This window comes from Mustela nivalis (genome assembly GCF_964662115.1).
Source record: "Mustela nivalis genome assembly, chromosome: 6".
Classification (NCBI taxonomy): Eukaryota; Metazoa; Chordata; class Mammalia; order Carnivora; family Mustelidae; genus Mustela; species Mustela nivalis.
Window position 1 is genome coordinate 10563453 of NC_139025.1, and position 27910 is coordinate 10591362.

At 51.6% G+C, this 27910-nt stretch overlaps 2 protein-coding genes across 2 annotated transcripts in view; both read left to right on the forward strand.

The window, feature by feature from the left end:
• Positions 1–27910, forward strand: part of SYNE3 (spectrin repeat containing nuclear envelope family member 3) — a 978380-nt gene that overhangs the window by 795897 nt on the left and 154573 nt on the right. The window lies entirely within an intron of this gene.
• Positions 11682–24930, forward strand: SERPINA12 (serpin family A member 12). Its single transcript, XM_082736308.1, has 5 exons — positions 11682–11877; positions 17318–17968; positions 19612–19882; positions 22787–22934; positions 24418–24930. The coding sequence occupies exons 2-5, from the start codon at positions 17335–17337 to the stop codon at positions 24607–24609; spliced, it is 1245 nt and encodes a 414-aa protein (XP_082592434.1). The 5' UTR covers positions 11682–11877; positions 17318–17334; the 3' UTR covers positions 24610–24930.

The following is a 27910-nucleotide window of genomic DNA, read 5'->3' on the forward strand; positions in this document are numbered from 1 at the left end:
TCCGTTGAAGGGCATCTTGGTTCCTTCCACAGTTTGGCGACTGTGGCCATTGCTGCTATAAACATTGGGGTACAGATGGCCCTTCTTTTCACTACATCTGTATCTTTGGGGTAAATACCCAGGAGTGCAATGGCAGGGTCATAGGGAAGCTCTATTTTTAATTTCTTGAGGAATCTCCACACTGTTCTCCAAAGTGGCTGCACCAACTTGCATTCCCACCAACAGTGTAAGAGGGTTCCCCTTTCTCCACATCCTCTCCAACACATTTTGTTTCCTGTCTTGCTAATTTTTGCCATTCTAACTGGTATAAGGTGGTATCTCAATGTGGTTTTAATTTGAATCTCCTTGATGGCTAGTGATGATGAACATTTTTTCATGTGTCCGATAGCCATTTGTATGTCTTCATTGGAGAAGTGTCTATTCATATCTTCTGCCCATTTTTTAATATGATTGTCTGTTTTGTGTGTGTTGAGTTTGTGTCATCTTCAATTTCTTATTTGTTTTATGTTTTATAGTTTTAGTTTTCAGAGTACAGGTCATTTGCTTCCTTGGTTGGGTGTATTCCAAGGTATGTTATGGTAGAATTGTAAATAGGATTGATTTCTTAATTTCTCTTTCTGATTCTTTGTTATCAGTGTATAGAAATGCAACAGGTTTCTGTACATGGATTTTGTAATCCTGCAACTTTACTGAATTTATTTATTCATTCTAATAGTTTTTGGTGGAGTCCTTTGGGTTTTCTACATAGAGTATCATGTCATCAGTAAATAGTGAAATTTTTACTTCTTCCTTGCTGATTTGGATCCCTTTTATTTCTACTTGTTGTCTGATTGCTGTGGCTAGGACTTCCAGTACTACGTTCAATAAAAGTAGTGAGAGTGGACATCCCTGTCGTGTTCCTTAGTTTTCCCCATTTAGGTTGAGACCATTAGGATATTTTTAACATTAACTTGGATGTACTTGCTGTGTGGACAATTCTTTTAGGCTCCCTTCATTTTCCCATGCTTAATGCAATGGCAGTGTTAGTTCTTACCAGTATGTTCCTATTTCCCTGGAGAGCACCAGAGGCTCTGGGCCAGAGCCACTGAGGCTCAGAACCTACTCATGGGCTTTTATTCCCTCCCAGTCCAATCCTGGAACTGTCTTGGGAGATGTGGGGCATCACAAGCTGGGAGGGGCCCTCGAAAATTAGGGAGGCCCCAGGCACCTGGGAAGACAGTCCTTACCTCCTCCCGGCTGGTGGCATGCTGACGTCTGAGAGCACTGTATCCCATGGGCCCAGTCTGTCAGGCATTTTTCTTAAGTCTGGGAAATCACTCATCCCCGGAAGAAAACAAACAATGCTTCCAATACTGGGATGGGGAAGGGCCTTAGGAAAAACATGTCAATCTGACTTGTCAAAAAAGAAGACAATCAACTCACACATGCATGCTGGGAATCCAAACACACAGAGGCACTGAGGCGGCGGTCTTCACATCTCTCCCTGACCCCACAAGGATGGGATTCATGGTGGCCTTGCTTGCTGCTGTGCCCCAGGGTCTGGTATATAGTCAGTGTTAAATACACGTTTGTGAATGGATGGAGGATTAAGTGAAGAAGGATTAACCCAGAGAGCAGGAAATGCCCTCCTGGAGGAAAAGGGCCCAGGAAAGCTGTCTTGCTGGCTTTGAGGAGGCAGATGCTGAATTTTGAGACACAGGCCTCCCAAAGATGTACTGAAATCCTCTGCTGCGCTTCCTTCTATGACAGGTGCTGCCTGTGGCACTGGCTGTGTTCCAGACTGCCCCTGGCCCTGATGCCCCAGCCCAGTGAGGGGCTGAGCCTCACCAGGACATTTGCATGGAGACTTGTGGAGCTACAGCTGGCCACAGATCCTTCCTCGCTGGGTCCTTTGCCCCGGAACCCAGATAGCCTGTTAGGCCCCAAAGGGCAAGTTCACTGACATGTGGCCAGCACACTGGCTGCCTACCTCTTAATGCTATTTCTTCCTCAACATTGTTCTATTGTGTTACTTTAACCTGTGTGTGTGTGTGTGTGTGTGTGCAGGTGTGTATGTGTGTGTGTACGTATGTGTGTGTGCATGCTTGCTTATGTGTGGGTGTATGTGCATGCACGGGTACATGCGTGCACGTGTGTGAACATGCTGGTGGGTATGCATGCATGCTTATGTGTTGCATGTGTGTGTGCGTGTGGGTAGGCGTGTGTGTGTGCATGCTTGTGTGTGTGCGCACATGCAAGTGGGTTTGCATGCATGTGGCCCTATGTGTGTGCGTGTGTAAATGTGTGTAAGTGTGCGTGCATGCTTGTGAGTATGGGCAATAACAGAGGTGCCACCTATAGCTCCACCTTCCCTGTCCTTTTTATGGACACTACCCCTCTCTGGCTGACAGCAGGAGCGGTCATTTTGTCCTCTGGCCTGCCTCGACGGGGCCCATCATCCAGGCAGGGAGGGACTGGGCCCTGGGATCAGTGAGTGGGACGCAGGAACATTAAGGCAGTGGGTCTTTTTTTTTTTTTTAAGATTATTTATTTATTTGACAGAAAGAGAGGTCACAAGTAGGCAGAGAGGCAGGCAGAGAGAGAGGGGGGAAGCAGACTCCCTGCTGAGCAGAGAGCTTGATGCGGGCCAGGTAAGACAGTGGGGCATGAAGATAAGATGCAAAGCTTGGAAGATATTCGGCATGGTGGGTCCAACAAGTGTGTCCATTTAGCTGAGAAGGGAACCCCAGGTGACGAAGGAGCAGAGAACCCCAGGACAGAGAGAATGACAAGAACAGAAGCCCCTGGGCCAGAGTGAGAATGGAAGAGCTTGGAATGGAATTCTTTGTGGCAGGAGATGGGCTACGGGGTGGCACGTTGGCAGCCAGAGCGGTCCTCGAGGTCTTGATGCATTGATTCTTCCTCTGTCCCGACACCCAGCCTCACTCTTGTCCCCCTGCTCAGCCCCCATGCCCAGGAGCCCCTGAGGCCTTGACTTAAATGACGCAAAGCTCCACCACCTGTCTGTCTCCAGCCACCAGCAGCCACCACCTCAGAAGCCCGCAAGCTCTGCACTTCCCAAAGGTCCCTTTGATGCCTACAGTGGCCCAGAGAACACCCGGGCCCACCAGCACCCCCCTGCCTGGTCACTCACATGGACCTCAGCCCCATGGTTAGCCACCACGCCCACACTGAATCTTTAGAGCCAGCTTCAGGCTCGCACCCAATCCCCTACTCCCCCAGTCCTGCCCGGCGTTCGCCTCGCCCCACCCTGCCTGGAGTGCTGAACATTGTCCTCCCACCTCCGCCAACTGTAAACTGACAGGTGACTCACAGCAGGCTGGCTCTGTGTGCCTGCCCAGTGGCTCTGGCATCTGGCTCTCCCCACATGCCTTACGCCTCCCGCCCAGCCCAGCATGCCCCAGGCTGCCGGAGTGTGCCAGGTAGGACGCAGCTGTGACTGGGGGGTGGGGTGGGTGCGGCGCGGTGGTGTGGACACGTCTGTGGCAATGCTGCACCCTCTGTGGCTCATCTCCATTACTGGTGTCATCATGAAACAGTCACAATTGCATATCATAATGACAATGCTAATAACAAAACAATAAGACCAGCTCCCATGGAGCGCCTCTGGGCACCTGGCACCATGCAAGGGCTTTGCATGCGGACGTGGAGGGCACGAGCGTGCCCATCTTCCAGGCGAACAAGCTGAGGCACAGAGACATGACGAGATTTGAGGTGGCACTGGGAGCCTGGCCCTGCTCAGGCGCATTTCCTTGCTCGGGCTCTGAGTCCTCTGAGAAGCCACCAGAACGGCGTGGCTGCTCATCTGGGGGAGGAGACATCCTTTCTGACCCGGGGAAGAGACACAGAGATGCTGGCGAGCCCGCGCCGGTTGGGAGCCACTGGCCTTGGGAAGCTTGACTGCAGGATGCTGGTGGTTGGGTGGTGTGGGGTGTGAGTCCTGGCACCACATCGATCTCAAGCACAGCACTCCGAATTTGCTTTAAGTTCACACCAGAAGGGAATTCTACAAAAGCCCTCAGGCACCTCTTCCTGTCCAGGGTCATGGGTCCTCCCCATGGGTTCCTCTAGCATTCCCTGCTGTTAGGGTGAGGAAACGAATATCCTTCAGGTGAAGTATAACTTGAACAGGGTAGTCCAGCCGGAGGGGGTCGCTGGCGAGCCTGGACCCAGACTTGCTGACTTTGGATCGAATGCTCTGGTCCCCACCGTGCCGGGTCCCTGTTCTGTAAACTGTCTGCCACTCTGAGGATTTTCCTCCCTGCTTCAGATCCCTGGGAGGGGAGACTACTGATTCTTTCATTGCCCCAGTTAAACGCATCGGGTATCAGTCATTCACACCTTAGTACGAGTAACTTTCAGTCAATATATTCTCTCTCCAAGAGTAATTGTCCTTCATTTTGTCTCGGATGGTAGAGACAGCCCTCTGTAAAAGGTTTGTCTGGTATCCAACAACTCAGATTATACCCTTGGGGTTAAAGGGGTCTGCTTACCAACCCACAGGTGATTTTGTTGTTGTTGTTGTTGAAGATTATTCACTTATTTATTTAAGAGAGGGAGAAAGTGCAAGCAGGGGGAGCAGCAGAGGGAGAGAGGGACAAGCAGACTCCTCACTGACTGGGGACCCTGACGTGGGGCTCGATCCCAGGACCCAGAGATCATGACCTAAGCTGAAGGCAGACACTTCACCGACTGAGCCATTCAGGCGCCCCGACACGAGCTTTTCCCCAGCCTGCTTTCTTTCGTTCAGGGAGGAATGCTAGAAACGTGGATGAACAAGGGAGCCCCCCTTCCCCGTTTCTGAGCTGCCTCGCGCCTCTGGCCACCTGCAGGGTGAGCCCCGTGCGGCCGGGATCCAGAGCTGTTATCTGTCCTCATTCCTGCGCCGGTGCCTTGCAGCCAGTCCTCGGTGGAGATCTGGGGGATGGCATGGACCATGACTTGACTGTTTTCTCACCACTTCCACACCCACAGGGCTCAGGTCCCCCAGTCCCGTGGCTCGGGATCTTAGGTTGACAGCCTTTCTGTTTCCCCAAACGTCGAAATGCCCAGAAATGGGTGTTTCTCATCCCTAACTGCACCGTAGCACATAAATCATCTAGTATTTTCCCAAAAAGAGAGATCTTTCCCTGTCTTTACACTGGTAAATAGCTCAACTATTTACAGAGCTCCGCCTTCCTTCAGATTCTGCCGTTGCTGTCTGCTCTGGTATTTACGGCACATTTTCCCCGGAGTGGGAAGAATTACCGGCCACTGGGCCTCCTGTGGCATTGAACACCCAACGCTCCCTCGCCAGATGCCAGAGGATGGACGCGATGAGCCCTGTGTGACATGGGTAAGCGGAATCAGGTGTTCCTCGCGCTCACTATTACTATTACTATTATTTATTATGCTGTTACTATTAATTATTATTCATGAACCACCCTCACATTGATTACTGAATTTCAGAGGATGGCCACCCACTCGAAGTGGGCAAAGCAGGGGGTTCTATGACCTCATCGAACAGATAGAAACAGGGGCCCAGAGAGGTGAAGTGGGCTGAGTGGGTGGCCCAGCTCCCGCGTGATTGACCAGGACTAGAACCCAGGCCTCTCTGACTCCAGGACCTGTGCTCTATGTCGACATCATGCCTCCTTGACAGTAGAGTATTGCTTTTTCTTCGGAGGCTTTGCCTTGACTCGATGTGCATCTCTGATGGTGAGAGGGAATGGTGAGCCTGCCCCTCGCCTGCGTTCTGGGCTGTTCCGTCTACCCTCCTTCCCTTGTCCTAGGCTGGGGCAAGTCCCTGCCCTCTCTCCTCCTGCTGTCCCCAGGAGGAGATAAGAGTGTGGCAAGAATGCAGGAGAGGGGGATGGTCAGGTCAGGTGAGATCACTCTGCTTTTCCCTCTTGCTCGCTGCCCCACCACCGAGGAAGCATCTGGAACTTGGAAAGGCTCCGCCTTACTCCTGGGCCCGGTTTCTAGGCAGGTGCAAAATGAATAAAGCATTTTACAGAAAAGCCCGCAGAAGCTCTGTGGGAAGAAGTAGATAGGATTCAGCTACGTGCCTGGTACGCATATGCTGAAATTTTCCCTCAGCTCGCTCTGGGGGACCTGGGAGAGGGAGCACCCCCTGAGGCCAGCCTTCACCTGGGCACCTTCCATACGTTCCTGTGGCTTTGTTATGGCCACACTTTCTCCAGCTGCCACCTTGCCGGGGTTGCTGGAGCAAAGGCTCTGACCTCCTTTTAGAAAGACAGGCATCACCGACTCCAGCAAGACTTCCTTCCTCTCCCTGCTGGCTAAGAAGTTTCTCTCCACTGGGTATTAGCAAGGGTCTGCTCAGGCCTCGGTCACAGAGCTCCCTTGGGGGGCCATCCCCCTCATGGCCTGTGAGCTCCCAAGGGAGGATGTGGGTCAAACGTTCTTTGACCCTGCACGGCACCTGACACCTTGTAGACACTTGATCGGTGTTTCGACCCAAACTCGGGCAGTCAGCCTCAGACAGGAGACTGCTTTGGAAGACGGCAGGAAAGGGGTGAGAGGTGGAGCCAAATGACTGGCTCAGAATTGGAGAACGGGGTGGGGAGGGCAGTGAGGTGTCCTGTGGCTGCAGGGTCACGTGGAAGCAGAAGAACCACTAGGGCAAATTCTGCAAACGTTTAAGCGATGGTTTTACACGCGGCTGCAGCAGACCGCCCCTGCTTTTTCTCAGTCTCTCCCAGACTCGCTCCACGAACGGTATCCACAGTTATCTTTTTCTTTTATATTAAGATACTCTGATGAGGTCGTCCATCTACTTAATAACAATGTGATACTCAACACACGCATGATCTCTAACCTCAATTTTTAAATCTGCATTATGGGCATTCTGACAGTCATAAACTAATAAGAATTATATGTGTGTGTGTGCATATGTGTGTGCAGTGGAACATTGAACTAGGGACCTCTTTTTCTTTTTTCTCTTTTTTTCCTTGCAATTTGCAATTATCCTTCCAAAAGATGTTTCTGAAACATTCTGTTTCTACACCTTCTGTTGTTCTGCTGTTACACCAGACTCTAGTCCTGGCTAGAATGTCATTTCTTTTTATTTCTTTTTATTTAATTATTTATTTAAGATTTTATTTATTTATTTGACAGAGAGAAATCACAAGTAGACGAAGAGGCAGGCAGAGAGAGAGAGGGGGAAACAGGCTCCCTGCTGAGCAGAGAGCCCGATGCGGGACTCGATCCCAGGACCCTGAGATCATGACCTGAGCCGAAGGCAGCGGCTTAACCCACTGAGCCACCCAGGCGCCCGAATGTCATTTCTTTTTAAAGATTTTATTTATTTACTTATTTATTTAGAGTACACGTCATGGGGGGAGGGGCAGAAGGAGAGGGAGAGAGAGAATCTCAAACGGTCTCCCCAGCTGAGCATGGAGCCCGAGGTAGGGCTCAATCCCATGGCCTTGACATCATGACCTGAGTTCAAACCAAGAGTGGTATGTCTAACCCACTGAGCCACCCGGCGCCCCTAGGACATCATTAAGCACAGACTTAAAGTTTGTGTAAGGACCTATTTAGCCAGAGCGACTCCATCTTAGTTAAAAGCCATTTTGTTGTTTGTGCAAGTAAAACTTAAACTGACTCTGCCCCCCTCACCCCCAAAGGAACTTACTTAAAAGCAAGTCTGGGGAACCAGTAAAATATGGTCAGCCAGTTCCTAATAACAGAGCCCAGAAAACAAGGCCAGGTCAGCCAGTTCTTGATAACAGAGCCCAGGATACAAGGACGAGTCCGGCCAGGTGGAGACATCCGATCAGTAAGAAACACACATACTTTTTCCCTAACCACCAAAGAATGTAAACCCTGCCTTTTGGGCACCAACCTTGAGCACCAATTCTGACCACAGTAACAGGTTAGGTCAAACAGCTACTATAGGGTAAATTGTAATTCAATTGGCCACCCGCGTGTGACCTAACATGACTACAATCTCATTAGCCACCCATGTGTAGCCAGACTTTTGCTCTATAAAAGTTAGTCTGTGAGACTGGGAGGGGTCGCTCTCCTCAGAGACGGCCCTGGCCGGTCAGTCTGACTTCTAATGCTTGGCATAGAATAGAGCTTTGCAGAACTTTCACCTTGTTTCAGTCTCATTCCCCTGACCAATCAGTCTAACTTCTAATACTTGGCATAAAATAAAGCTTTAAAGAACTTTCATTTTGTCTCAGTCTCGTTTCGTTTAATAATGGACCTAACAGTTTGTTTAAATGCAACTGACTCAAGGGTAACTTCTAAGAGATTGGCCTCAGGCAACCAGAGATCCAGCGTTCCCCCTGCTCCCCCACTGGACAGGTGGGTAAACTGAGATCCAGAACCAGGTATGGCTTCCCCAGTCACCTGTGCAAGACAGGTCAGCAATGTCTGGACCCTGGAGCACAGACTCGGGCCGGTGGGTTCCAGACCTCCTAGGGCTTGAGGAAGGCCAGGGTGTGGGAAGTGAACCCAGCCTCCATCTGGGAAGTGAGGCAGCGGCCAAGTAAGTGTGTGCGCGGGGCAGCTGGTGATCCGCAGCTGTGCCAGGCCCCTCCTGTCCCAGGGAAGGAATCTGGGCAGGATGGTTCTGTTCAGAGACGTTACAGAGATCAGGGCCGTGGAACCAGGGCGTGGAATGGAGTGTATCATCCTGATTTCTGAGCAGCGTGCCCTCGCCGTGCTCTGTGAGTTCACCCGGGTGCCAAACACTCAGGTCCTAGCTAGCTGGGCCTCTCTTGGTGGACCTACAGAGCTCCCACAATAGACCTCGCAAAGTGCTAGGTGCTGTGTGGGATGGTGGCAGAAAAGCAGGCCTGGGCTCTTCTAGGTAGGGAGGAAGGGAAGTCCCAGGCAGTTTGCTCTCGGGATGTGGACCCAAGAGGGGCCTCCTGGCCAGGCTGGGCCAGTGGGTGAGGGAGGGAGGAGGGGACAGACACAGGCGTGGCAGGTCCTGAGCCGAAGCCCCCCAGGTTGCAGATGAGGCTGTGGGAACAGGGAGTCTAGAAGAGCCTGCTTGAAAACCTGGGACTGTAGGACCAGGACACGAAGAGGGCTTGCAGCCTGGGAGGAGCAAGAAATGTGTGTGTGCTTGTGTGTGCACGTGTGTGTGCATGTAGGTGCACCTGCGTGTGCGTGCACCTGTGTGTCTTAGGGGAAAGAACCAAGGGCCGAGGTTACCATTCAAATAGACAGATGTTCTGTTCCCTCCTCTGTGCCTGGCCTCACGGCCTGGAACACCTGTCTGGGCTAGGTGTGCAGATACTGTGGCCACTGATCTCATTTATGTTCTTCCAGACCTATGGCTAGAACAAGGGATTAGGAACCAGAAGGTCTGAGTGTTTAGTCTTGGGTCTGCTACTAATCTGGCTAAGTGAACCTCAGTTTTCTCACATGGGGAATGGGTCTAACAGCACCCAACTTACAAAGTTGACGTGAAAAATACGTATCAGCAAATGTATTTTGTAATAATGCATTCTGGAAGCCTTCACTGAGCTTGGCTCTATCTCTGTGCTCGCCCATGTTCCAGCAGACCTGTGATGTGGGTGTCACTGCCTGTCATGGTCACTGCTTGTTCCTAGGTCCCTCACAGGCCTGGCATCTGGGACAGCCGGAGAGCAAGGGGGCATCTGGAAGCTCCCTGCTCCCCCCTCCTCCAGACACACGGCTGTTGCACAAAAACACTCTTGGGCCATGTTCCAGCCGCACGCCACTGTCTCTCATCTGTCTGCTCGCTGCAGTGTCCCCAGACTCGACAATCACCTTTACCCTCCTAGCCCTCCATGGACGCCAGGCCCAAATCCATGAGTGTCCCCAGCTAAGGGTGGTCAGGACAGCCCCGAGTCTAGGCTGTGGCCCCTTGATGGGTGCTGAGAAGGGGCTGTGCTCTCCACCAGCACCCACCTCCGTGCGGCTCTCCGGCAGCTGATCAGGACCCCTGGCTGGCATGGGCAGCTGGTCACTAAGATTCAGGGCCTGGCCTCCCTTGGGGGTTCCCCTCCACTGTGGCCTCCTGGTCTGAGCTGAGGCCTTCCCAGCATAGCCCCATATTGTTCAGCAGCCAACCTGCCTGGCCCCACCCATGGTCCCTCCCTGGCCTCACCCGTGCGTCTCCCATGGGAGTCTGGCCCGGAGCAGAGTGGGTCTGTGGCAGGCCAGTGGGTGTGAGCCACAGACTCACACGGGTGTCGCCCTGTCATTACCAAGAAGGGTTCTTCCCTCCCAAACCAGGGCACAGCCCCAGATTCTAGGTCAGCGTCTGCCCGGCTGCATCTCAGCCTCCATCGCGATGAGACCACGGCCCTCGCCTCCGCCCCTCCTGCCGCCACGGCCACATTCCCCACCCCGTACCCCTCAGTGAACAGAGCCCGACAGTGAGCCCTCCCACCTTGGCCAGTCACTCAGGGGATCTGGCCCAGATGCAGGCCTCCCTGGCAGAGGGAAGGTGGCCTCCTGCAGGGGCTCTTGGGTCTGCTACTAGGGGGCGAGGAGCCCAGTAGGGGCTCCTGGCCTCCCGCAGGGGCTCTTCCTAATCTTGGCAATTCAGGACCCCCATGTCTCCACGTCCTGGGGGGCTCTGCTCTGTGAGTGGATCAGGATGTGGCTGACCCAGGCCTAGGGCAGAGCCAGGGTCCCCTCTTTTCCAGAAGGCTTCGCTGGGCCAACTTCACTGTATGGCTTTGGGGATGCGAGTCATGTCTCTTCTAAAAGTCGCATCCCGAAGAAGGAGAAACACTGTCCACCCCTCCTGGTACTGTGGTCACGTGGGACCTGTTAGGGAATGTCACCAAGCGGGGAAGGAATATTTGCATGATTTTTCTGCTCATTAGAATTAAAGAATGCCGAACTGCAAGCAGGTGTGGGGGCACCTGGGCAGCTTGGTCGGCTGAGCGTCTGACTCTTGATTTCAGTTCAAGTTGTGATCTCAGGGTTGTGAGAACGAGCCCTGTGTTGGGCTCCATGCTCAGTGTGAAGAGATTCTTCCTCGGCCTCTGCCCCTGCTTGCGTGATCTCGATCTCTCTCTCTCTCTCTTCCTCTCTCTTAAAATAAATAAAATAAAATAAAATAAAATAAAATCCTTAAAAAAAAAAAATAAACAGGTGCATTGGGCTCATCACTCTTCCCTCCTGGGATCAGAGGGTTTGAAGGATAAGAATTCTAGTTTATTTTAAATCTTTTAAAAGTTCATTCTTAGGGAATACCTGTTCCTTAAAGCCAAATTGGAAAACACAGAAGAGTCAGGAGGGGAAACCCAACCATCTTCTCATTACTCCGGTGCAACAAGCAGGCAGAAAGCAATTTGTCATTTTCTTGAAGGGTCGCAAACTTTGATGTGAGTGTTGGATTCTTGCTTATCCCCAACAGAAACTATTTCATTGTTTCTCTTCCCCCCCAAAGCACTCTATGCCAGCTGAAGTAAAGGAACTGACTGTCGTAGAGGATGGAAAAATAGCAAAAGAAAGAAATGGGGGAGAATGGGAATGACCCCCCAAGAAACCCAGCTGTCAACCTCTTCCCATCAATGACAGCGGCGGTGTTTGGGTTGGCTATTTCATAGTAATCTACCTGTGGAACAGTCCAGGTTCCAGACCCACAGTGATTGGGAAATGCACTCGTTGCAAAAGTTGTAAATAGACTTCATTAGAAAAGCCACAGCCCAGCAGGCGTGGTCTAAATATCACGGGGCTGCCTCCGGGGATGAGGAGAAGCCCCCGAGGAAGCGGTGTGGCCATTTCTCCCAGAGTCCCCATCACCTGCCCACTCAGGCCGGCTAATTTTATTGGCCTTTGGTCTACTTTACCGAGAGTCTATGGAAGTATAAATAATAAAGCAAGAAAAACAGATCCATTTGGCTGCCTCCGTGGATTTCTCCTGAATGTGCTGTGAGTATCCGGTCTTTTCGGTTGGTTGGTTGGTTTTCTTGTCTAACCCATGCAAAGCTGGGATGACAGCCTGCAGTCCCAGGGTGGGTGTCTTGCAGGAAATTCTGGAGGCTCTCCAAATCAGGGAAACCCCTCTCTTGAAGAGTGTGCTGGGCATTTTGGTGAATCCTGATTCATTTTCACGGATGTTGCCCCCCTAGTGCTTTTCTAAAGGAAAATCCTTAGTGGGAGTGGAGTGGGGGTTGTCCCAGGAGAAAAAGGAGGTCCTTCTCATTCAGGTCTGCCCCTGCCCTGGGGCTCAGGCTGTGCTCAGCCTTGTCTATGAGCTGTTTGTTTGTCTTTATCTCTCACCAAGGACAGAAGCTATCGCTACCAACTCTTGATTTGGGGGAAGAAAGGAAGGCGGAGGAGCCAGTCCCACATGCTGTTGTAGAATTGCCCTAATTGAGCTGATTTCCGCTCTGGTGCATCAAAATGTGCAGCGTGACCTCAGAGAGCTCCCTTGTCTGCTGGGTCTCCCTTTCCCCTTTATGGCATGAGTGGCCCCAAACTTGACAATGGCTCAGCCTTCCCAACCATGCACTCCCTCATCCTGGAATGAGGTCACTGAAGGCAGGAGGAATGGGCCATATAAAGACATGGAAAGTGCTCGAGGATTTGGAGAAGTCTGTGGGTCTGGCTGGGGACACTGCCTCTCAGGGAAGAGAGCTCCAGATGTGGGCTCCAGGGAAGACTGTGGCGGGCCCCTCGTGAAGGCTTCAAATATTTTTTAAAAGAATGAAGGCAGAAATCTCCAGGGCAAATGTAGGGATAAGACGATGGACTCGTGCCCCACCCTCTTAGTTTCCCAGAAAGGAGGACGAAGTCTATTGCAATCCCCAATGGGGTTTGTTCCCAAGTCTTCTCCTCTCCTGTCCTGCAGGGGAGGGAGGATCTGTCTTACCACCACTTCATTCTAAACCTGTTTCCAGAAAATAACGTCTAATATATCTAGTGCGATCTCCCCTTAAAACAATATCCATCCCTTAAAGTAGGTGGACCCCAGTGCATAGCTGGGATATGTCCACAAGCCCAGGGCTTCGGTGCTGGTCTTTTGGGGGTGCCAAGGTACATCTTTAGGAAGGGGCCCTCGGACCCTGTAGTCCAAGGGTGGGCACTGAGTTTATGCAAGGGCTGTGCCCTCCGTGGAGAGCTCTGGAAAGGACTGGAGGGAAACCGGGGTCTCAGAGGGCCTGGGACTTCTCAGGGCAGGGCACCACTGTCCAGCCTGTGCAGGGAGAGACCCCTCACTGAGCGGGGGGCACTGTGTCTGGCAGTCACTCATTAGGGAACCAGCCACTAGGGAAGGGGGCTTGTCCAGGGCACCCTAAGCTTTTTAGTCTTACTGACTTGAGGGCGGACACTGCATAAGTTTTTCCCTGCCCGGCAGGAGCGTGGAGCCCCAAACACCATGCACGGAGTGATTCTGATTTTTGTGTGTGCCCCATTTGCTGCCCTTGTTGCTCCAAACTACCAGGGAGAGTAAGGACGAACGGACTCCTGGCATTCGTGTTGAAAGCGCTATCCTACCCCTCTCCCCATGCCTCAGTCTCTTTGCTCTCCCATTACAAAGCCCACTGGGACGGCGTGGGAGGCGAAAGCAGAGCTCCTTCCTGGGGCCCCTTCCAAGGGCAGACGCAGGGCACCTGGGCTGCTCGCTCAGAGGGCTCCTCGCCCGGCTTGGATCTGTCTTCAGGAGGACCATGCTACTTCTTATGTTTGTAAGAGGAAGGAATTGATACCCCAAGTGGAAAGGGAATGTGGGAGCAGGAGAGTCAGAGAGGACTGGCAAGGCAGGTGGTAGCTTTACCGCCCCATGTGGCCCCCACCTTGCCCTTTTTCTTCCTGATTGTGTTTATTTATCTTATGAAGGTCACAACCACACACATACACACACACACACACACACACACACACAACCACACACACATGTGCGAGTGCGCCCTCCAAACTAAAAACCAACAAAGAATTGCTCAACGTGGGCAGCCTATCAATTTATTGGGAAATAACCAGTTGCTCTGCTATTTTAATGAACAGAATAAAAGTTAGCCTCCTCAGGTATCTGGGGCTGGTACACATCTGACAAGTTTGCATTGAGTTTAGAGCCTGTGATGATGGGTGGAGAGGCCCAGAAATGGGGCCAGTGTGGGCTGCTTGGGGGAAGAAAGGCTAGACTATTGGGACTCCGTGGGGCAGATGAAGACACTGAGGCTGGAAAGGCTTAATAGACTTCTTCTGGGCCACCTCACAGACACACAAGCAGGAGAGGACCAACATCCAGACTTTTAATTCCATAATCAGTGCTTGTTCCAAAAACTTGGAGAAGTGGAAAACACTTTTAGGGGCCACTGATGGGGCATCACTATAAAATGTGTGTGTGTGCGTGTGTGTGCGTGTGTGTGTGTGCGTGTGTGTGTGTGTGTGTGTGTGTACGCACACCAAAAGCTTCCAGCAGCTTCCCTCCTCTGCTCCAAGTTCAGGCCCTGTGCCCAGACCCACACAGCGCTCCCAGAAGGTTGTCCACAGGCTTTGCGTCTCACCTAACTGGTGGGGAACCTACTGCTGGGAATGTTCTCTCCGCTCCTCGACAGAGGTAGCTAACTTCTCCACTCCCCGGTGTTAGGAATTAGTTCCCGTACAGGCAGCAATCTACTCTGAATACAAGAAGCTTCTACTTTTCTTTCTTTTTTTTTTTCCAAATTTTTATTTAAAGTCTAGCTAGTTATCATAGAGCGTTGTATTGGTTTCAGGAGTAAGATTCAGTGATTCATCACTTCCGTACAACACCCAGGGCTCATCCCAACAAGTGGAGTTTCTATTTTTAAACCAGGCCGACTCTGTAAACAGTCCAGCCCGGTAACCTGTGAGAGCGAATCCTTTCCATTTTTAATTTTCTTCCTTTATCTGAAATATCCTCAGGGATTTCACAAACCTTGTCTTCTATAACCTATCTTCACACAGTCCCCAGAGCTCTTGTCCATCCCCAGCTATAGTTTTTACTAGAATCTATGTCATTAGCAGTGGAAGGTGCTGAGAGATCACCTGAGCTCACAGAGGGGGCGTTCTTTTCCGGTGTCACACAGCAGTGAGGTGTGTGGGATCAGAGCCCACAGTCCTCCCTGCCTGGTAGTCCTGAGATTTTTTTTTTTTATATGCACGTGTATTTGTTAGGATGATTTTGGCCTCCAGTAGCTGACTGTGTAATTCACACTAGCACCGCCGGAAGTCTAGGGGCTGGGTGTGCTCTGGGTTCACCTACTCTGTGGCCCCAGATCCAGTTTCTCTGCAAAACCCTGCCTGCTTCCATACCTTTCTGCCCGGGACATCCAGAGAAAGAGAGAGGGCAGCACCCCAATAGGCCAGCAAAGAGCCCCAAAATTCACCTTCCTTGGAACACTGAAGTCATGTGCCCCTCCCTGAACCGCTCTCAGGGCTGAACCTCACTATGACCTAGTAGGACTGGGCCCAGCTCTTGGACCACCTCCTGGGAGCTGGGGCGGGGGCCCTGGCCCTGAGCCATATGGGCTGTTTGAGGAGATTGAGGCCCCTAGAGAAATAAAGGTCCATTAAGAAGATGGAGGCAACAGGTAGGATCCATGAGAATTCTCAGACCTGGGTCAGAGTCTCGGCAGACCCTGTCCGCTGTGCTGAGGGCTGTGTCCACAGGACCTGGCATAAAGGGTTTGAGGGCACAAAGAACTTGGGGCTTTGGGGCAAGCCAGGCATGGGTCCCGTGCCGGCATTCATTCATTCTCTCATTCAGTCAACTGGAAAGAGCCTCCTCCATGTCCGGCCCCAGGGATTTAGCTGCACGGACCCTGTTCGTGATGGGCCTATTTCCCCCAGGCTGGCGGGGATGTGAGGGTTAGTTGCTAAAAGCTCACAGCTTCCCTCCCAAATCCAGAAAATTGCCTTTGCTGGGTAGGAGCTAATGGACCCCAGAAGTTCTACCCCAGCCCTGGTCTCCTGGGCCGCTGACCATAGCACCTGAGCGCTGTCCAACAGGCCTGCGCCCTGGTCTCACAGGGTCAATGCTGCTCTGTGGCTGATGCTCCAGGGCCCTCTCCTGCAGATCAGGCCAAGTCTCCATATTATATGGAGCCACAACCTTGCTCAGTTCCTTCCCTTTCTGTTCTGCTTCCCTCACTTCCTGAGGAGCTTGTCCCATAAAGGCAATGCTAGAATCCTCATTGCGAGCTCTGTTTCTCAGGACCCCAATCTGAGGCAATCACAAATAGCCTTTACTGTTGAGACTGCACCGTTTCCCATGGATTGTAGGTAAACAGAGATGTAACGTACAGGAGAATACATAAGATTGCAAAGGATCAAGCAAAGAAATCTGCTTTCATTTGACACAGAAATTGGTGTAAAAATCATTGACTGTGCCATGTCCAACTAGAGAAATGAACAGGTTTTTTAGAATATCATAATTTTGGCAGCTCTCTATACCCTTAGGGCTAGAAATGAAGGGAAAACAAAAAATGAAACTTTTGTCTCTTCCCTCCCCCCAAAAAACTCAGTCTTGTTGGGAGAGGCTGAGCTGAGAAGTGGCGAAAGGAGCAGCAATCCTAGAGCCAGAAGATTTGGCTTTTCCTCTCTTTCTTGGAAAATGTGTAGGGAAAGAGGTTTATTAGAGACCTGGTTTCTCTCTGTACAAAAGGCTTTATTTCTACAAATTAGTCAGGATTCTTTTAGTTGTAAGGAAATAATCCAACTCAAACCAGCCAACCCCAAAAGGCAAATGTATTGATTCTTATGACTTGGAGAAACAGAAATGTGTGAGCTTCAGGTAAAGTTTGATCCAGGAATTCCAAAGATGTCACTAAGTTTGTCTCCCTGTTTCTCTCTTTCTCTCTTTCTCTCTCTTCTGTCCTTCTGTATATGGGAGCCATAACCACATTTGGTTCTAGGACTATATCATTAAGCCATACACTCCAGAGTTAAGAGTCCTGTGCATTCGCAGGGAAAGACTCTGATCTGATTCTGGTCATTCTCATTCCTTAACCAATCAGTGTGGCAGTGGATGGAGTTTTCTGGTGGCCTAGCCCCAGTCACATGCCCATGCTATGGGGTATTCTTACTATGATCCAATGGGGTGGAGGGAGCAGTTGGTCAAAGGAATTGAGATGCTATTACCATAAGCCAGGGGAGAAGAGTACAAAATCAAGAGCTATCTTCTACACTCAGCCCTCTCGATGAAAGGGGGACAGCCATTTCTAATTGCCATGGTGATTACAAAGCATACATGCTAAGATGGGTGCCAAAGAATCTAGAAATTGCTATGTATATCACATGCTTGTCACTGTATTGCTGCCTTCATCTGGTCTTCCTTGTAGGTAAGATGGGGCAGTGGGGTTGTTTTGTTCTTTTCTTTGCTAACCTCAAGTCTACTACTCAACAGGACAATCTCTAAGGAAAATGAACCCCATGCTGGGCCCAGGCCTACTTTTGGCTGGCCTTCTCACTGTGGAAGGTCTTCTGAAGTCCGACTTCACTCCTAAGTATCGTGGACCTGCAAGCCAGATCCAGTCATGGAAGGGAAGGAGGGCAGCCCAGGAGCTCACAAAGCGAAACACAGACTTCAGTTGCAACCTTTATAGGAAGCTGGCCTCCAATAGCCCCAACAAGAACATCTTCTTCTCCCCCTTGAGCATCTCTGCAGCCTTTTCCATGCTGTCTTTGGGTGCCCAGGACTCCACCCTGGATGAGATCAAGAGGGGCTTCAGCTTCAGGAATATGCCAGAGAGAGAACTTCATGAGGGCTTTCATTACCTCATCTACAGGATGAACCAGGGGAGCAAGGACCTCGAACTGGACCTTAAAAACACCTTGTTCATTGACCAGAAGCTGCAGCCACAGAAGCAGTTTTTGACAGAGGCCAAGAACCTGTACAATGCAGACACTGTCCCCACCAACTTCCAGAACTTGGGAGACACTCGGAAGCAGATCAATGATTATGTCAGTCAGAAAACCCAGGGGAAAATCAATAACCTGATCAAGAATATAGCCCCTGGCACTGTGATGCTTCTTACAAATTGTATTTTCTTTCGAGGTAAGGCTTGGGGCATATTGGTATGGAAAGGGAAGAATTTCTAGTAGACTTGGATTAAAGATCTGGTTGGCCATAGGCTTGTTCTGTGACCTTGAATTCATATGTAATCAATCTTTCAGAACCCTACCTGTCCCATGTAAAATGAGTGCCTTTATATATAACTCATAGGACAGTTGTTGGTAATCAAAGTAAAAATGCATGAGAAATGAATTTGGGGAAGTCTCCATTATTCTTCATATGTGCATTTTCATATTACTGATTATCCTAACACAGCACTGGTTGTAGAGGTTGGAGTGACATTCTTTTCCCATTTCTTAAATGAGGAAATTGTAACATGGAGAGACTTAGAGTAACAAAACCAGGACTAGAACTCGCTTCTCTTGACCCATAGGCTGTGCACTTTATGTTACTCCAAGTAGATACTTAGGATGGTGATGGTGTAGATGATGATGATGTTGTTCACTTTGGTAGATGCATTAGTCTTGTCACATTCCATAGATTCCCCAAGTCTGAGGGTGTGAGACTAAAAAAGGAAATGGAAAAATATTCCCAAATCCAAGCTTTATCCCTCCCCCCACCCCCTTGCCCGACCACACACACCCACTCTCCTGCCCCATGCACACAAAAAGGTTGGCCAGCATGGGTTAGAATCAGAGGCCAACAGCCCTCAGGTCAGGCAAGATCACTGCTGGGCTGTCAGGACATGGTCCTGAATATGGAAGTCGAGTTTTCCCCAAATCCAGCGAGACTGATGACATAGAGGAAAAGAGCAGAGGGAGGAGAACCTGGAAATTTCCAAAGTCACTGCATCACCTAGATTGTAAAAGCAATGGCAACAGTGGTGCTGTTGATGACTGGCATCCACTCAACACTCACTGTACAAGATCACTGAGCTGTGCTGCCTTTCCCACTCAGCCACAAAGCATATGAAGTACCCATCAAAATCTTCTTTCTTCAGACAAGGGCACTGAAGACCAGAGAGGTTAAGACACCCATCTAAAGTCATCCTTCTAGAACAGTGAAACCAGAGTTGAGTTCAGGGACTTGGCTCTCAAGTCCCCCTACTGGGATCTCTGAGGTTGGCAGGTGTGAAAAGACCCAGGTCAGAGTTTATGTCCAATGGCATCATAGAGTTCTCAGGGTCAAAAAGGAAGAGTCTAAACACCCAGCTTTGAGTGTTTGCTGTTCTTTAGCAGGTTCCCAAGGGCAGCCTATTCCTTTGGTTTTCTCATTCTTACACGAGAGCAGCTACTCCAGGATTAACTTTAGAATAGAGTGTTTTTCACTCACACCAGAACCAAATAAATCCCACTAAGTATTACCCAGCCCCTTCTGCTGGAACCCAGTCCACAGGCTCACTCAGCCTCAGGAACAGCTGGGCTTCAGGCAGTCCACGGGTCCCCTCTCAGTTTAGCAATCTTGGTTGTGTGTTCAAACCCATGGCCATCTTACCAGGAGTTTCCAGGGCACGGTACAAAGAGCAAGGATTCCTGGAGCAAGGAGCAAGGAGACCTGCCCTCACATTCCAGAGTATCCAAATGCCCTCCTTGAATCCATATGGACAGAGACCAGTGGTTAGCTGGGCCCAGTCAGCTCTTCCCTTTCAGGACACTTATGCCACTTTGTCCTTCTTCACTCCTAAGCCAGGTGGCAGCAGGAATTTGATCCAAAAGCAACTAAAGAGGAAGACTTCATTCTGGATGGAAATGAGCGAGTGAAAGTGCCCATGATGTTTCATGGGGGCATGTATGAGACAGGCTATGATAGACAGCTGTCCTGCACCATCCTGGAAATGCCCTACCAGGGCACCATCACTGCCACCTTCATCCTTCCTGATGAGGGCAAAATGAAGAATGTGGAGGCGGCCTTGAAGAGGGACACTCTTGACAGATGGAAGAAATTAGTCACACGGAGGTATGAGGGTGTCTGGCATAGGCAACTTCTTCCTTCTTCCTGCCTTCCCTTATACTCTTTGCTTCTTCTGGCCCAGACTTATTGAGCTCTGACCCCATCACCATGTCCTATTCTGGGCTCCGTAATGAACTTGCATTTTGGTAGGAGGTAGACCAGAAAACAAGTCACAAGCATATAGTGAAGCCCTTGTTGTTAGAGGGAGACACATGTGTCACGAAAGTGGAGTGGACAGACCAGAACCACGGAGCTCAGTGGTGGTGGCAGAGGGAGCTCCAGGAGCAGGTGGCATCAGAGCTCAGTCGTCAGGGTTGAACAGTGGTGTGTGTTGATGGAAGAGGAGTGATGGGATCCCAGACAGAGAGGAACCACAAGGATAAACACGGGCTGTCAGAGGGAGTTGTTTATTGTACACGGAATCATGTTTCAACTCTAATGTCAAAACAAAACCAGCAAAGCGTGTCCCAAATAAGTTATACAAATAATAGTTGAAGAACGAAAGTGAATCAATATTTTAAGTGAAACAGATTTAAGATGAGCCAACAAAATTCTTCTCAGGCACTTGCTTACCAGTCGATTGTCTTGAGAAGGGTCAGGGCTGGGGACTTGGCAGTGTCAGCTTGGGTAGGAGCAGTGTCAGGGTGACCTCCTCCCTCCTCTGCACTCTCTCTCTTCCACCTCGCCCTCACCCCTGTTCTCCACCCAACAAGTCTTTACTGAGAGCCTCCACCCTGGCTGACACACTGTCGGGAGCCGGGAGGGTTATAGGGGAGGTAGATCGGATGCTAGGATGGAGCTGGCTGCCATGGGTACTCTGCCGTACAAAACACACCCTCAGAGGAACAGCAGAACACATCTCGAATATCTCAACTGACCCAAAAGCTCCATAAAAGAGAAATTCCATTTCTGAATGCTTCAGATAAAGTCGCTGTGCTGGGGGAATGGGGAGAAGCAGCAGGCTAAGTGGGAGGTCATCATCCCCTGATCCTCCCCGCTACAAACCCAGTCTGGTAGCTCGGCCCCGAGGGCTGCAGAGGGGCTTGGCACAGGCAACGTGAAGCCCCACTTGCTAGTCCCAGAGCTGCACCCCATGGGAAATTGGCAAGAATAACTTGGACATGAGGATGCTGAGTCCCCCGATCCAACTCTAGGACCTCAAGTCATCATAATTTGAATACTAAAGGAAATATGGCCTTATGGAGCCCACATGACATGAAGCCAGGACTTCTGGGTAAACTGGGAGTGGAGGCTCTTCGTTCACCTCCCATAACCCTCATTCCCCAAGATACTTCTGTGAACTCGGAAACTGTAGGGCAAAGGCTGGAAACCGCCAGTCTCCTTGGCAGCTCGTTTCACGGAGAAGAAATGACCCAGCTTGCCTGATGCCTTTGCCTCCTTCAGAGCTTATCAAATCTTCCCTGTGCTCCAGCATTGCTGATTCCCAAAGCTGATCTGTGTTTTCCACCACTGGTCTCACTGTCTGCTTATACACAGACGCCCAGTTTATGCACCAATGATTATGGAATGCTTTTCATCGTACGGACCTTCTTGTCTGTCTTCCCTGCTAGAGCACGCACCCAAGGGCACAGGTTTCGCCTCTTCTGTTCACACATGCATCTAAGCATCTGATTTGTACAGAGGAGGCACTTAATTTGTTGAACGAATGAATGAGTGGAAAGGTAAGTCTGGGAGTCATTGGGCCCATGGCCGATATTTAAAGCGACGACACTGCACGAGTTTCCTCTGGTGGGAGGAAAGACAGAAGAGAAGAGGACAGAAGGGTGAGGCTTGGACCATCACAGACAGTACAGGTACACGAGGAGATGGTTCTGAAAAGGGCGAGCGAAGGCGTGGCCGGTGAAGGAGGGGAGGCTGGACTTGGGTTGGAATGCTTCAAGGTGGAAAAAGGGGGATCCTTTCTCTGAGAGCTGTCTCTTGGGTCAAGTGAGCAGAGCTCAGCCGTGACCCTGGAAAGTGGAAGGTTGAGGGCAAAGACCCAAGTGGGGTGGACTTTGGCAGGCGTGGGAGGAAGTGGAGATCGCTGGCAGAGACAACTCCTTTCTGCTATGAAAGGAAGAAGAGGAAAGGGCTGGAAGCTGGAGAGTTGGCTCGGGGCCTGCGGAGATGTGTTTGCTCCTGTTTTGTAGGGCATCAGTTAACAGAGAACCTGGTCTGTTCCTGAAAGTGATCAGGCAGACACCATTTGTGATGGATGGTGCCGAACAGAAAGGAATGCAGGCAGGGGCGAGGTCCTGGGTAGGCAAGAAGAAACAGGGCTCAGGGCTGGGGGACAGGAATGTAGGGCCCACAGGTGTCCCAGGACTGCTGATCCCAGCCCCCAGGCAGGGAGGCCCATCGGGTCTCAACCACAGAAGATATGGAGCCACTAACTCAAGGATGGAAGGAGAAACACCTGCTGATCAGGGACTCCTGAGTGCCCAAGTGGTTGGGGGAGATCAGATCTTTTGCTCCAGGTCACAGAGTTCATGAGAGTCAGAATGAATTTGAGCTCAGTTTTCTTGGCTTCAGCTCCCAGGCCCTTGGTGTCTCCAGCATCCAGCCTGCCGGGTCAGGGCAGGCTCAGGGCTCAGCCAAGGCCAGGACTGTCGAGGGATGACATCTCCATGTCTGCAGCCACAGGGGCCCCGAAACAGTGGGGACTTGAGGGCGTTTCTGTGGGTGATGTCTTTGGGACGCGGATGCTAGGAAGAAGGGACACAGTTCAGAGAGCATAGGTGCTCTCAAGCCAGAGTTTCAGGGACAGAGTCCCTCCTTGTTGTGGGGACAAAGAGAGGGTCTGAGACCTCCAGGGCTGGGAAGACCAATGTCCCATTCATCACCTCCCCTGCAGCCTGACCGGGAGACCAGAGAGACCCGGCCTCTCACCTGTCCCTCCGATTTCCCCAGGGTTGTAGACGTGTCCCTGCCCAGGTTCTCCATCACGGGTAACTATGACCTGAAGAGGACGCTCTCCCACCTGGGTATCACCAAAATCTTTGAGGAGCATGGGGACCTCACCCGGATCGCCCCTCATCGGAGCCTGAAAGTGGGTGAGGTAAGCCTGCCCGGCCTGGATGCCCCCCCCCCCGACACACACACACGGAGCCTTTGCACAAGCCTGGGCCAGAGCCACTGTCCCAGCAGCTGAACCAGCCGGGTCTCGTACCCCCGGTCAGGCCAGGCACTGATCCAGCTCTGTCCCTAACCAACATTGTCATCCTGGGACAATCATGTTGCTTCCCCAAGCCTCGTGTTTCCAGTCTTTAAAGTTGGAAATATCAAGTTCCTAGTTCTATTTTAGAGGTCAGTTCTGGGCAACAAACCAGTAATCAAGGCCTGGCACATTTTTCAGGTCAAGAGCCGGTGTAGGTCTGACCCAGGGCCTCCAAAAGGCCTCACGGCCTGGTTGGGAGTAAGCTGAAAACATGTGCATGGCCAAGAGATGAACAAGCCATGGGCCCTGTGGTTCCAAGCAAGGCAGAGCACCTGCCTGCTACAGGCAGAGAGGACCGTGGGGGGTAGGGTAGGGTCCCCAGTCTGAGCAGATATAATACAAGACACCCCGTTAACTTCACATTTCAGGTAAGTGACCAATTTCTTTAGTCCAAAATATTGCCTAGAAGAGACTTACACTGAAGATACTCATCGTTTATCTGAAACTGAAATTTGACGGTCCATCCCCACTTCATCTGGTAGCCCTACTTGTAGGTTTAAAGGGCATTGCCGGTGGGGAGATTGCAAGGAGCAGAGACAGGTGTGGGGAGTATCTTCCAGCCGGGCGAGCAGCACAGCCGGAGGGAAGAGGCAAGAGGAAGAAAGACAGAATTGTCCTCCTTTTCACTTAGACCTTCCCTAGGTCGCCAGAGCCAACTCCCCCTTTCCCGCGGGCCTTGGCTCAGTCCCATGGCTCATCTCGTTTCCGCAGTTAGGGGAGCGCATGGCTGTGATTCCGTGTGTTGACAGCGGCTGGCTGCCCACTAGTAAAATTGCTAGGATTTTGTAGAATGGAATGAAATGTGTCAGTATGAGCAGAAAAGCAGGGTGGATCTCCACGTCCCAGATGTGGGTGCCCTGGGGTGGATGTGGGGTCTCCGTCATCCCTGATGCCCACCGCCTCCCGCAACCTTGGTCCCTTCCTTGTCATCCCCCAGGAAGCTAAGAGGACTGTGCGCAGGACTGGGGGCTTCCTGGTGGGGACATCACCCTGTCCCTTCCATCTAGCTAACTTTCTGTAGACCCTTTCTGCCATTATACCTCCCAGCACTTCCCTGTCATTCACAGAAGGATAGCGACCCCCCCTCCATCCCCCCTGCTGCAGACGAGGCTCCCCCAGCCTCATGGCTCCCCTCACACTGCCTCTGCTCGTCCTGCATCCTTCCGGCAATGCAGCAGAAGATCCAGGAGCCTGGGACGGCCGGCACCAGCCGGGTTACCACTCTGCTGGACCACCCTGGCTGAGGCCTCTCCCTCTCGGGGTCTCTCACTGTGCGTGGCCCAGAGTGGCTTGGCAACCCTGACCTCGATCCTGATTTCCGCAGGCGGTGCACAAGGCGGTGCTGAAGATGGACGAGAAAGGCACAGAGGGGGCGGCCGGCTCCGGAGCCCAGACGCTGCCCATGGAGACGCCGGTCTCCATCAAGCTGAACAGGCCCTTCCTGGTGTGTATTAGGGATAGCATCGTGTCCACCATCATCTTCTTGGGAAAGATTGTTAACCCCACTGGGCAATAAGGGGGTGTTTCAGCTCGCTGCAGGCCCCAGAGGCAGCCTGGGGCTGAAAATGTTTCATCTGCCTGAAATCGGGATCCCAGGACCTCCTAATCTCACCCCACACCTTCATGAACTCCCAAGACCACCATCTGAACAGGCAGTGCTCCTGGTTCTTTGGGTTCCTGTGCGCCCCAGCCCCACCCCTGTCCTCCCTCAGCCCCCTCCCTGCCTGGTCCAGTTTCGATGGGCTTAGATGCCCCAGCCCCACCCACTTGGCTGGCTGTGATCTTCTCTCCCCGGGGAGGAGGAAAGGGGATTTTGTGATTTAATAAACACTCCCTCAGTTCTGCTGGCTGTTGGTGGATAATTTGGGGAAGCTGTGAGACAGGAAAAGTACCTGGGCTTTAGAGTGAGAGAGACCTAGTTTCAAATCTTAGTAACAAAGTGTCTTTGGGAAAGACACGGAGCTCCTCCGAGCCTGTTTCATGTCATGAGGACAGGGATACTCCCCCTCTGGGGCTCTGCAAAATCGAACACACTGCTAGTTCCGCTTGGTGAGCCCTTAGCCTTGGGTCTTTAGTATGTGAGCTACAAAGTCATGTCCCCCACAGGGTCCCCTGGGAGTTCAGGGTTCAGCGAGGCATCCAGTTGGAGGGCAAAGCAGCAGTGGGGCTGGACTGCCATTAGAGGGATGGAGCCTGGAGTAGCAGCAGCTAGGATCATTGCCTGAATCCAGAGCCTCCCCAGGACGAATCTGGGGTTCGGACCTCTTAGCAAGCTCAGCTGAAGAGTGAACCGGGTCCCTTGCCCCTGCCCTGGAAAGCGAGTCCCTGCAGGGTCCACCCATGACCACTAGGGGGCACCTAGATAATGACGGCGGGAGCCCTCTTTTCCAGAGGTGGATTCCTTTGCTTCCCGCTGTGAATTCCTGCTGTCCCCGTGTTTGAGAGGAGGGGTCCTGACTGGCGTGGCACTACTAAGCCTGAGTCAGCACCAGCTGTCACCCTGGGTGTGCCTAGTAACTCACAGCTCACTGTGCCTTTTGTGCTCCGGTCACAGCTCCCCGGTGTGTGGCCAGAATGGACATCCATATGACCGATCTACACGCAGGGCGATGAGGTGACTGTCCTAGGGCCTCACAGTTAGACACACGCTGCAAACACTCCTCTGCTGGGTTCAGGCAGGGAAGGTTCCACATGGACTCGGAGGCCCAGCTGGTCCTTCTGAGCTCCTCTCCCAGAGACGAGAGGCCCCCCAGGCCCTTTTGGCATGTGTGTCTTGGGCATATGGCTGGTCCTGGAGACCCAGCCCCCCACGGAGGCTGGCAGAGAAGGCCAGCTACAGTGCGATAAAGACTCAGAAGGGGGAGCACAAGAGTAAGCATCCCTCTTTGAGGGGAGGGGTGGGACACTGCACCAGCCTTGAGGAGCCGGGATGGGGGTGGGCAGACACCTGACACACAGAAATGTTCAGTGGTCAGCTCAGGTGTGTAGCATTATCCATGGGTGACATGGGACAGTCCAGCCAGCCACCGAGTAGCTGGGGGACTTGGACATGTCATTCGACTCCTCTGAACCACATTTATTGAAAGGGGGTAGTCATACCTACGTCATGGGGCTAAGGAACCTAAGGGCTCCACAGTGTTGCATAGATGCCACTGCCTGGCATGCAGCAGGCGATCCACGGAGAGCTGCTGCTACGGTCTTCTGCCATCTTCACTCACATCTCGAAGATGACCAGCTCTTTTCTAAAAGACAGTGATCCGGGCACTTGCCTGTGCTGTCCGCCCGACTGGGGATGCCCTCATCCTGCCTGATGAGCTCCTGCTCATCCTTTAATGCCCCATCAACTATGACATCTTTGTGAGATCTCCCCTACCTTTCCGGCATCTTCCAAGCAGCCCTTTAATAAAGCACTCACCTCCATGGCTCCTGGGTCTGAATTTCCCTCCCACCCCTACGTCGGCTGTGATCGATTCTGCGTTAAACAATCATTTATGGGGCAGCAATCGTGCACTGGTTGCTGTTTCAAACAGACCTTGCTTCTGCCTTCATGACATTAAAATCTTTAATATCTAGTGGGAGAAACAGCTCTGAGTCACGTCGGCACTCACAGCTGTTTCTCCCACTAGATATTAAAGATTTTAATGTCTATGAAGGCAGAAGTGAGGTCTGTTTGGATCAATCTGGCATTTCTGTTCACAAGCTCCAGGGAGCATGATGAGAGATAGCCCTGGGGGCCTTTGAGGGTACAGAATGGGGGTCTGACCCATGCTGGGGGCTTCAATAAGGCTGAGAGAGCTCTGACTGCTGGGAGCTTATATGCTCTTGAACTGGCACTACGAATTAAACCTGCATGCCGGTATGTTTGTCCCAGCATATCTCACAATCTAAAAAATGCTGGCTGGTCTTTCACAAGCTCTAGTGCTTGACTGATCTTCCCTTTAACTGACTTTATTCTAAAAATGACCACTGCACAATTTTAAATATTTTGTATGTGATTTCCTACCTTTACAGCCATATATTCATTCTGCACTTCAGAAATAAATTCTAGCCTAGGAGAGGAAAAAAAACAAAAGAGGGGAAGAACTTGGAGTAGTAGCAGAGAGAGACTCCAACATGTGTAAAGGTCCTGGGGTGGGAAATTGGCAGGGATGAGAAACTAAAATGAGATCAATGTGAACAGCAGAACAAAAAAGTTCAGGAGGAGGTGGGCAGGGAGGTTGGAGAGGTGGGCTGGGGTGTCGGGGGCCACGGGGAGAGTGCTGGCCTTGAACCAAAGAACTATGGTGAGCTGCCACTGGTATTTCATTGGAGGATGACTCAGACACACTTGTGCATTGTAAGTGTCCCTCTTGCTGCAGACAGGGGGTCTCCCAGACCCAGTTCCCAGGCTGGGCCACAGAGAGCATGCTCAGTGTGTTTGCTGAAAAGAAAAACTACCACAGAGGTCACCCTGGCTCCAGACATGGCCAGCCTCCTCCCGGGGTTCTGCCAAGCACAGGCTCTGCATCGCCACCTCCCTGTACCTGCTCACATCACTCCCACCCGACCCTGCCCAGCTGCTCTCCCTGCTCCCCATTCTCTGCCATGCTCGCCGGCTTCTTTCGGAGCGGTAGTCCCGCTTCCAGAAAGATTGACTCCTACCTCTTCTAAGAAGCCTTCACAGGCCCCCTGTTGTGGACTGACTGACCTCACCAAAGAGTAAATGAGTACATGGATTTTGCCTTTGAAATAAGCAACCCTTCCTATCGACCTCCCACAGGACTCGCACTGCATAGGTTTTCCCACCTGCCGGTTGGTGGGACCATTCCCCTCTACTG